At 52.5% G+C, this 11,221-nt stretch overlaps 1 protein-coding gene across 1 annotated transcript; it reads right to left on the minus strand.

The window, feature by feature from the left end:
• Positions 1–6,861: 6,861 nt before the first annotated feature.
• On the minus strand, positions 6,862–9,640 carry LOC119193224. The gene is made up of 4 exons (XM_037446854.1): positions 9,559–9,640; positions 7,998–8,950; positions 7,137–7,924; positions 6,862–7,024 (listed from the first exon to the last, which is right to left on the minus strand). Exons 1-4 carry the CDS (start codon positions 9,638–9,640, stop codon positions 6,862–6,864), a joined length of 1,986 nt encoding a protein of 661 aa, XP_037302751.1.
• Positions 9,641–11,221: the final 1,581 nt, after the last annotated feature.

Genomic DNA, 11,221 nt, shown 5'->3' on the forward strand with positions numbered 1-11,221 from the left:
CGGGAACCCGTATTACAGTTCGAGGAAGTGTTCGCACCGATTTTCATCAACTAAAAATAAATTAGTCTACTTAACGAATAACTTAGACGAATAACAAGAGTTTCTCTCTTTCTTCTGGTTCTTCATTTTCCTTCTTTTGCGGGCTAGTATTTAAATAATTTTATCCGTTAATAACATTTTTTGTAAACATGCCAAGTTCTTGTTCATAAATATTTATTATTGTTAAATGCCTATATAATAACTTTATTTTAAATAGCTTGTTGCATACAAAATAAACGTATCTACACAAACATTACGTGTTTAATTCGTTATCTCATTCACACCGTCATACGATCAATCTAAAAATGATTTCCTTGATAAGCAGTTACAACATTCCATAGTCCTATAGATTACTTTTCTCCAAAAGATTTTCCAATCGGTGGGGCTGTGAGCAAAAGCTATATTAATTGATTTTTGAATTAAGGCGTGTGTCTGAGACGTAGGACCAATGGGTCACTCAGAATCCAATGTAATATTAAGTTGAAAATCTTTAGGGGAGACCTATATTCAATCACGTAATTACAAAGGTCGAAGAAGCACATCATAATGATTTCTTATGTTTACGCGAATGTTAGACATTGAAATAAAAACTAAAAACTATTTAAACGGATTTTATCGCGGTTTTTTATATTATTATTTTCTCCCGACGTTTCGAAGACTTTGCAGCCTTCATGGTCACGGGGGACTGAGGTGTTGTTCATCCGTAAAGTCAAAGTTACAATATCTACCTACATTTTTCAAATATACAACTTTTAAAATTTTATCTGTTGACGGTCCGATCTACGCAGAATGAGCTCACAGTGTCTTGGGGTCTGGCAGCCGGTCTTTTGGGATCCGATTCAATTAAATGTAGAACAGGATCCCAGGCTTGTGCAAGCTTCCAACCATCTTCCCTATTAAAATTTGGGTGTTTTTAATTTCAATAGCCTCGCGAATCATCCTAGGCGGGAATCCGGTGTTCTTTTGGCAAGGATTTGTGGATTGTCTAATCGCAAATAATGATTGGAGCCTCCTTCAGAATGTTCAGCGACTGCAGACTTCGTAGAGCGTCGGTGTTTCACGTCAGCTATATGTTCTTTACGCGGGTCCCTATATTTCTTTTGTTTGTCCTGTATAAGAGACAGGGCCACAGTTGCAGTCTATCTTGTATACACCCGGTTCTTGCAGAGGTATATGGCACTTGACAGGTGGTAAAATTGACTAATCTTCTTAGGCGGCTTGAAATAGGTTTTATTGAAGCACGCTTCAGGATGTAGCCAATCTTGTCGGTGACTCCTCTCACATATGGTAGTACAACCGGAACACGTTCAACTGTGGCTGGTTTCACTCGGTCTCTGTGACGGCGGCGTGGAATTTGGAGCTTGTTGTCTCGCAGTACTTGCTTGACATGTTGTAGCTCAGCGGCCAGGTGTTTCTCGTCACAGATTCCTCGTGCTCTCTGAAACAATGATTTGCCCACGGTAGCTAACTGTTTTGGATGGTGGTGAGATTCACCGTTCAGATATTTATCAGTATGGGTCTGTTTCCGATACACAGTATGACTTAAGGTCTGATCAGGATTACGAATGACTAAAACATCCAAGAAAGCAAGAGATTTGTTGTGTTCCTAACTCCATAGTGAATTGGATTTTATTATTGATGGAGTTAAGGTGATTTAAAAATGCAGATACTTTGTCCGATGGTAAAATTGTGAAAGTATCATCTACGTACCGTTTGTAAAACCTTGGAGAGACCGGTGATGTTGTCAGGGCTGTCTCCTCGAAGTCCTCCATGAATATATCGGCGACTACCGGAGATACAGGGCGCCCATCGCTACACCCTACTTGTACATAGAACTGATCATTCCACAACATATAGCCGGATGTAAAAGGCGGTGTTGGGTAGTTCTGCATATTCCACAGGTATGTTATTATCTACTAACTTCTTAGACACAATTTTGATGCAATCTTGTAATGGTAAGCTCGTGAAGAGAGACTGGACATCAAAACTGACCATTGTTTCATTGTCAGCTAACTGTAGGTGTTTAATGTCGCTGACAAATTGGTATGAATCCTTCACAGATGCTCTAGTGTTTCCTCTGAGGGGTGAAAGCACTTTGCTACGTGCTGAGCCAATCTGTAGGTTGGTGTGTCGATCTGACTCACAATGGGACGTAGTGGAGCATTTAACTTGTGTATCTTCGGCAGTCCATACAGTTTAGGCGGTTTTGCACACGAAGGAACGAGTAAGTTTACGTCGAGATTTGAATTTATCGGGTAATTTTGTTAAAGTGCTAGTAGCCTTCAATATCTTGTTAGTCGGGTCTGATTTGACTATTCTATACGTGCTTCCATCCGATAAAAGTTGTTCCATTTTATGATTGTAGTCTGACGTATCCATTACTAAAAAATTAAAATAAAATTTTTAAAAAGTTGTATATTTGAAAATGTAGGTAGATATTGTAACTTTGACTTTACGGATGAACAACACCTCAGTCCCCCGTGACCATGAAGGCTGCAAAGTCTTCGAAACGTCGGGAGAAAATAATAATATAAAAAAACCGCGATAAAATCCGTTTAAATAGTTTTTAGTTTTATTTCAAGCACATCATAGCTAACTAAGGTAACAGGTACGCAGGCGTCAGGCACAGTTCCACGCAGCTATCTCAGTCCAACAAGATACCCCAGGGCCGTCCCGTATGCGCCGAAGAAGGCCACCGCAAGTTTTGGTTGGTATGCTGGTGTAGGGTACACATAGGGTTAGGGACTCGGTCTAATGCTTGCTCGGATGACACTACCAGTGGCGAAGGGTCTTTATACCGCGATTGCTGTCGGCTTCCCTTTCGTAATTTATGTAAAATCTAATTATCATTAGAACGATTTTCAGATCGCATTTATGCATATTACTTATAATTAGTGTTGGGTCCCCTTTCGGAACTTCATCCTTCCCTACTGCTATCCTCCCGAGTGTCGACATTGCGCCGTAAGACCGGTGAAACTAACATAACCGTTCTTCTCAACCCGCAAGTGGTAGTAGCGATAAAGCGTTTCTCTATGGCGAAAAAAAAGTTGTGCAGGAGTAAGAATTTACTTTGTCGCGTACCCGTGAGCTACAAGATAAATGATCTTCGCTGTTAACACCCACAATACGCTAAGTATTGCATTCATGTCCTATTAAAACTTCCTAGGTTAAATAAGTACATAATATGCTTCGTTTCACGTGCCCTACTCTTCTACGAATATGAGTTATAGCTAACTGATTAATTATTGTCCTGCTCTTTTTTTTTTCTAATAATTCACAGAGTAACTTAGATGAAATATTTTTTTTGTTCCTCATTGGGTAAAAGGGGGAATAGTCTATGTAGAAATTATAACTTATTGCATAAATCTAGTAACGTTGATTTTCACAAAGGAACTTACTCCGGGTAAAGATGGCCCTGATATTCCTTTTTTTTTTTTTTTTTTTTTTGTGTCGCGGGGAAAATCCATTTACGGACCCCCCACCTCCGAGGAGGCGGGGGAGTGTCGGACTCACCGGCGCCTTCCACCCAGCGATGCTAGGAGTCGCCCGAGATGTAATGGGCGGTCGCTGGGTGGGTCCCTACCAGACTTAGCGCACCGGAATACCGACTAAAAACCCCGCGTGGGCCATCATCGGCGCATTAGGGACGGCTCCGGGAAAACCTGAGCAGAACGCATGGATTGCGCCGGAACCGCCCTGCGCAGTGCCGCTTTCGCGGCCCGACTCGGCGGGGAAAGGTCCGTTCCCCGCACGCCGAGCGTCGCTGTGGCGACGGCGACAACGTGAGGCCTAGCCCTTCACGCTGTCGCCCACCACGTGAGCCGCCTTAATGGATGGTAGGAGCGGCGGCCCCGGTTGCCCACAGGCGCAGGGCGACGGGTTAGACACCGTCGCCCCGACGCCTCCTTCTCCTCCTATGGCGGCGGCGGGCGGGATCGGTCTGCTCCTATCCGCTCCGCGGCCTCCTTCTGCGACATGGCACGCTCGCAGAAGGAGGCCATAACTCACCACGACCTCCGACTGCGGACCATGGCGGCGACCACGGTCGGCAACGAGAGGTCGCTTCCGATGACGGCCAAGAGAGCGCTGCGCTCTTCCGTCCAGGCTGGGCACTCCTCGAGAGTGTGTTGGGCCGTGTCCTCGCGGCAGTTGCCACAGTGGTGGCACGCGGCGGACTCCTCCTTCCCGGCTATGCGACACAGGTATGCACCGAAGCACCCGTGCCCGGTGAGCACCTGCGTCAGCCGGAATGTCGGCGCACCGTGGCGCCTGTCCAACCACTGTCGAAGGACGGGTCGCACTGCCGCGACGGTCCTCAAGCCCGCACTCGGGCTCTCCAGCCTGAGCTGCCATTCCTCCACAGCGGCGTTGCGGAGGGAGACCAGAGTGGTCTCGACCTCTTGGGGCTAGCCTCTGTCCTCGGCGCAAGCTCTCTTCCCGCCACCAGAAGACAGAAGAGAGAGCCCGCGCGTCGAGATCCCAGGGCAGAGTGCCCGCCAATACGCAAGCCGCTTCGTGTGAGATCGTGCGGTAGCCCCTGACGATACGCTGCGCCACCATGCGCTGCGGTCTTCGCAACAACCTGACGCAGCGGTCGTTCAGGGAATTGGCCCATACGGGAGAACCGTATAGGGCCATAGACCGCACGACTCCAGCGTACAGATTCCGGCAGGGATTGCCAGGACCTTCGACGTTTGGTAGCAGACGGCCGAGAGCACCGGCCGTCCGTACCAACTTCGGCGAGAGCCTCAAAGTGCGCGCGGAAGTCCCATCGGCTGTCCAGATGAAGACCGAGATACTTCATCTTTGAGCCGACGGGTATCCGCACGCCCTCCACAGAGATGTAGGCCTCGATGGGCGGCCTACTCCGAGGCCCATGGAAGGCAAGGGCCTCGGTCTTGTGGAGAAACCACCGCGAGACCCAGTCGCCGAATCCTGCGCACCACCAATTCGGTACCGAATGAGGCGAGCAGGGACGCCCTCTGAAAGGTCCTGGCCGTCGCCGTCACGAGCGTGTCGTCCGCATAGCAGACGACGGCGACGCCTCGAAGGTTGGTACCACGGAGCACCCAGTCGTAGCCGATGTTCCACAGGAGCGGCCCGAGGACCGAGCCCTGCGGGACACCGCACGACATCGCTCTACGGTGCCACCCGTCAGCGCCCGGATACACCACGTACCTGTCTGACAAGTACGAGCGCACCAGACGCCGGAGATAAGGTGGCACCTCGTGATACCGCAGTGCCTCGTTGATGCAGGCCCAGGGCATGGTGTTAAACGCGTTGGCGATGTCTAAGGACACCGCCAGCACGACCCTGCCCCGAGCGACTGCATCCTCCGCCAGTGCTTTCACCCGCAGAATCGCGTGAATCGTGGATCGGCCGCGCCTAAACCCGTACTGGCAAGCGGCCAGATCCGGGCCGATCCGTTCGAGATGCCCGACGAGGCGAGCGTGTACCACACGCTCGAACAGTTTGCACACCTCGTCGAGCAACACGATCGGTCGGTAGGCCGATGGCGACTCTGCGGGTCTCCCCTTCTTTCTTGAGCAGGACAAGCTTCCCCGTCTTCCACCGCGACGGAAAGTGCCCTGCTCAAAGCACGCGGAGAAAAGGCTACGGAGCCTCGTACCCAGTGACTCGACAGCGAGGACCCAGACACGTCCGGGTACACCGTCGAGCCCCGGAGCCGAGTTTTGCTCCGCAACCGAGACACTGCCACCTGGAGCTCTCCAGGCGAAACCTCCGGGATATCCTCTGCCGGAATCGACAACGATGGCGCCGATGGACGTGGCGCCATCGGTGGAGGAATGGCCTCCTGGGTGGCCGGAAATAACGCCGCGACAACGTCCGTCACCAGATCGGCTCGGAGACTCTGCGTCAGCGGGGCGCCCACGGGCGGAGCTTGCTCAACGCCATGCGGTACGGGCGTCCCCACGGGTCGCTGTCGAGAGTTCTCCGAGACTCCTCACGTGCCGCGGCCTTTGCTTGCGCAATGGCCACCCGCAGCGCTCTCTTGGCCGTCTTGTGTAGGCCGTGAAGCAGCCGCTCCTGTTCATCATCGCCGGGCGGACGGGAATGACGGCGGCGGTGTCTGGCGAGTCGACGGCGCGCAGCCATGCAGGACGCGCGTAACTGGGTGAGCTCCGCCGACCACCAGTACACCATGTCGCTTCGGAGGGAGGCATCGGGCCCGGGGCATGGCCGCGTCGCAGATTTGCGACATTGCCCCCCCGAACCACTCCGCCTCCTCTTCGACCCGCACCGGCCCTGCCGGTACAGGGAACCACGCCTGAACAAGAGCGGCTTCCTTCACGGCCTCCCGGTTGAGCCGCGTAACGGCCCAACGCTGGCCGCCCCATCGTCGGGAGGTCAAACTTCCACTGTTGCTGGGCTGGTTGGTCCGGGGAGTGGAGACACTGAACCGTATGTACCGGTGATCGGACAGCGTCTCCTCCTCCACCAGGACTCTCCAGCCCTGGACACGGCGGGCTAGGTCCGGGGTGGCGAACGTGATGTCCACCACCGAACCCCCGTTGTGCCGCACGCACGTGTCCTCCGACCCCGATTTAGGACGACCAGTCCTGAGGAGATCGCCCATTCCTCCAGGGCCCTACCCGCGCGTCCGTCACCGACGAACCCCAGGCCAAGGATTTGGCATTGAAGTCGCCGGCGACAAGCACAGGGCGGGGCTGGCTGCTTTGCACCACCAGGGTTCCCAGCCGAATGAGAAAACTCTCAAATTCGGCTAGGGATCTGTTGGGGAGAAGTAGGCTCCCACTACCCACACCCCCAACAGAACCGCCACACATCCGGTACCCTTCGCTACTTTTCGAAGGGCGGGGAGCCGGCGGCACCCCGGGTGATGACAGCCACCGAGCCGTCGGAGTCCCCTGCCCAGTCATCCCGGGGAACGAAATACGGCTCGCTGACTACAGCCACGTGGATTGACCACTGCGCCAGGCTCTGAACAAGCAAGTCCTGCGATCTGGCGCAGTGATTGATGTTCGCCTGGAGGAAATGATTTTGTGCCATGATTTAATGGGCGATCTCCATCTCCACTGGGTGGGACGGTTGCGGACGCGTCACAACTTCAGCACCTCCTCCGCGACGGTTGCGGGAGGGTCGAAGAGGCGACGCAATCCTTGCCGCCCACCCTGTGCCCCGCGGGTTTGCCGGCAGCTGCGCACACTGCGCAATGCGGCTCCGCGGAGCAACCCTTGGCCTTGTGGCCCTCAAGACCGCAACGGTAGCAGATCCCGCTGCGGTCCACCCCTGCGGTGCATTTAGCACCTACGTGCCCCCGGCAAAGGCACCTGTAACACCTTTGGGGCCTCGGCTCAAGGAGCCGGACCCCGGCGGACACGAAGCCTACCAGGACGCGTCCTGCCCTGGCGACCTTATCCGCCACCTTTGCCGGGCACTGGGCCCACGCGGCGCCCAGACCCGAGTGCTCGATCTTGACCTGGCCCACCTTCAGGTCCTCGATCGAACACTCTCCGATTTTGGCGATAGCCGTTGCGACATCGTCAGGGGTGACGGACTCGTCAAGCCCTGAGATGCGCAGCTCTGCCGTCATGACGGGCCGGGAGACGCGAACGTCTTCCAACCCACAGAGCGCCTCCCTCATTTTGATGACGAGGGAGTCGGCTTTCGCCTCGGACTCAGGTCCGGGCACCTCGAAAAGGTAGGCACCGGTGGCCACCCGTCGCGCCTTCATGCCGACCCCGATGCCAAGGCTGGCCAGGTCGACTTTGCCCCTGACCGCCTGCAGGGCCTGGGCGTAGGTCGTGCCCCGTTCTACCGCCTCCGGTGCTACCGTCAGGGTGACGGCAGCCTTCTTCGGAAGACGAAGCTGGGGCACAACCTTGCGCACCACCTTCTGCCTCTGGCCGGCATTTGGGGCGTTCGGCTTCGGCCCGGTCCTCCTCTTGTTCCTCTTCCCCTGCCGCCCCGGTTACCCACCACTGTCCACCCTTCTTCCACTGTTGTGGGGCCGGAGCGGATTGAGGCAGAGGCGTCGCCGCTCTCCTCCTGGACCCCGCATACGCCGACGCGGCGGGCGTTGGGCAGGCTCCTCGGCCACAGGTGTGGCTGCAGGAGCGGGGGCCGAGGAGCTGGAACGTCAGCAGATCTGGGCGGAGCCGCGAGTGTTGCTGCTGCCCGACTCCTCCTCTCCCCGACGGCTGGCCAGGACGGGCCAGACACCACCGACGCCACTGACGAGCGTGGGAAGGGCGCTGGGGCGAGTTTGGCCGAGATCGCCTCGAGCGTTTTCTCCATGAGAGCTTCCATCCGTCTCTCATGCCGCTCGAGGCGATCCTCCTCCTTTTAGAGGCCGCCTTCGGCTCCCTGGAGCGGTCGCCGGCCACAAAATCCTCGAGGATTTTGTTCTGGGTGGCCAAGGCAGCCTCCAGTGCCGTCACCTTCCGCTCGAGGGAGGCTATTATGGCCTCCAGTCTCGCGGTTTCCGCGGAGGAGGGCTCTTCCGCGCGCTCCTGCAGCTTGGCGGCATCCTCCCTGAGAGCCTTCACAAACGTCCCTTTGAGGTTCCGGGACGCTTTTGAGACGTGACGGATGTTCTCCGCCACCTCAAGGAGGAGGTTCTTTGTGGGAACCTTTGCCGACTTTGGCGCCGCAATTTTCGGGCAGGGCGCCACGATCCTCACTTCCTGGAGCGCTGTCTCCTCCTCCACTGCGCGGGCGGCTTCGGCCACACGTTCCTCCCTCAGGGCCGACTGGTAAGCCTCCCTAATCCCGGCCACGGAGTCATCCTCCTCCGTATCCGAGGCTGAGGCCCCACACAATTTTTGGCAGCGGCGCGCAATCCTGGGTCCGTTGCGCTGCCACTGCCACTCGTGCGGACTCCCCGCGGCCTTTTGAGGCCGGCTTACGGGGTTGCCGCGCCATTCGCCTAGGTAGCCGCGAAGAGTCACTGCTCGGCTCGGACTCGCTCAGGATCCGGGCCGGCGCGCGCCTCCTAGCGGCCACCGCCTTCCCTGGCTTAGAGCCACTACCACCGCGCATCTCGGCAGTCGAGGTGGAGGCAGTGTTACGCCCAGTCGCCAACGTAATGTCGCGGTCGGAGAGCAACTCTACCTCGACAGTGCACTCCTTTTTTTATTATTTTTTGGGTTTCCATCTTATTCCCACGAGTCTGGGGGAAATAACGGTCCGCCCAGCCAGTGCCCCTGTACCTGGGTAAGCCTAGCGTAACCCGCGCAGAGTGTCGGCCGGTACTCTGGCGGGGTCGCACTCGGGACCGAACTACCCATCGGCCATGCATCCCTCGCGGTGCGCCGCCGCTTGGGATTCGGGGTGATTTTTTTTTATAGAGGGTTTTCTTCCTCGCGGTCCGGGCGGTTAAGCCAAGACCCTCGGTCCAGTGGGAGCGCGAGACATATCCACAGACCTCCACACCAGATTACGATCTGCGACGGCGACAATGGGAGAGGGAGTCCCCCACTGCCTGCTCGGGGCGGGATGAGCGCACACCGAGCCCGTCGACACCCCGGACAGAACCGGGAGCCGCCCGAGATGGGCCCACCTCGTCCGAATCGGACGACGGCCGCCGCAAGGGGCGACGACCGCCATCCAACTCCATTGTCAGGATATTGGCCGTCGCGCCGACCAGCTCGATCGACGCGCCGTTGCCCAGGGTGCACCACGAGGAGGTTTCCTGACCTAGCACCCCGGCCCTGATATTCCTACCCTACGACAGCCAACCCATTCGTACTGTACTCAAAATTTCACTGTAAATATGTCTACAGTGTAATATTACTACTTTAAAATTAAATACAGACTACTTAACTGACCACTGATTAATTCAAATTATACTGAGTAACTTGGTAAAGCAAAAAGTAAATTATACACCTTATATATAAGTGAACACACAAAATATTTGTAAAAATTCTACTATATCAATAATATTTTTTTATCGTCGAATACCTGAGTTATGATTTTTCATCATTATCTTTTCTTTATCTAAAATTATTTTTTATTCTTAATAGATTGTGCATGTTTCAGTATTGTGCAAATGGTGGTTTGGAAAGTGCTTTTCGCCTTGCTGGCGGTCGCTGTTGCTTCGGTAATTTCTTAATATCGATATTATGTAGGATATTTCACAGAAAAATATATTATAATCAATTTGTAATGTCTTTATAGTTAAAGAATTATTCTTTTACGATTGTTTTGAGCACTTTCTTATATATCATTTGGGTAACTACGCGGAAACGCAATGAATTATTAATTCAATTTCAATTCAATTCAATTCAATACATTTATTTCAGGATAGTATACACTATATATATATATATATATATATATATATTTATACAGTAGTTTCGTTAGTTTCGCCTATCCCTATTTATCTATCCCTATCTTTCTATTGGATAGAGGCGTGATATTATGTATGTATTTAGTATTAGATAAGTAACAAAAAGATTTTCTGTAAAATTTTTACCGGGACGCATTGAAATCATTCACAGATTGCGCCTCGTTGAGTTCGCAGTTCACGCGGTTGATTCCATGTATGGTTGAAAGAATAGGTTATATTAAAATTTTTTGGAATTGCTGTTGTTTACTTTTGGGCGTGGTCCATTTAATTCTGGGACACCAGGCGTAGTTGATATTGACCATATTTATTTATCATAATATAGATAATACTTTTACACTGAAGTAGAGATATTGATGTTTAATCACTGATAAGAAAACAACGTACGTTCTGTAGCATTTTATCAATACTATTAGGCGTCAAGTAGATCAGCCCCCTTAGAATATCTCAACAAAAGCCAATGTCGTTTAATTCTGATATTTGTGATTGATCGAAAGACTAATGCGTCACGTGTTAGTCTATGTACTAATCCTAATAAAGCAACACCGAGTCGTGTCATATTTTTGCTATATTCTAAGCACACTGCAATTATGGAGATCTACAAATCTTGGGGGTCTATCTCCTCGAATAAGCCAGTCCCGCCAAGCTGGTCTAATTTGGCATCCTGGGGAGAAATCCTTGCCGATGAAACTCAGACCCAATGTCAAAATACGATGCAAATATGGCGAGATCGATTTGTTAACACTACGTTGTTAATTTATGCAACTGATAGTTATTTTAATTTATTATTCAACTAATTAACTGTTGATATGACTACAGCTGCAACATTATTTTCATAAATGTTATTTTTTT

The sequence above is a fragment of the Manduca sexta genome, unplaced genomic scaffold, assembly GCF_014839805.1.
Source record: "Manduca sexta isolate Smith_Timp_Sample1 unplaced genomic scaffold, JHU_Msex_v1.0 HiC_scaffold_3779, whole genome shotgun sequence".
Taxonomy (NCBI): Eukaryota; Metazoa; Arthropoda; class Insecta; order Lepidoptera; family Sphingidae; genus Manduca; species Manduca sexta.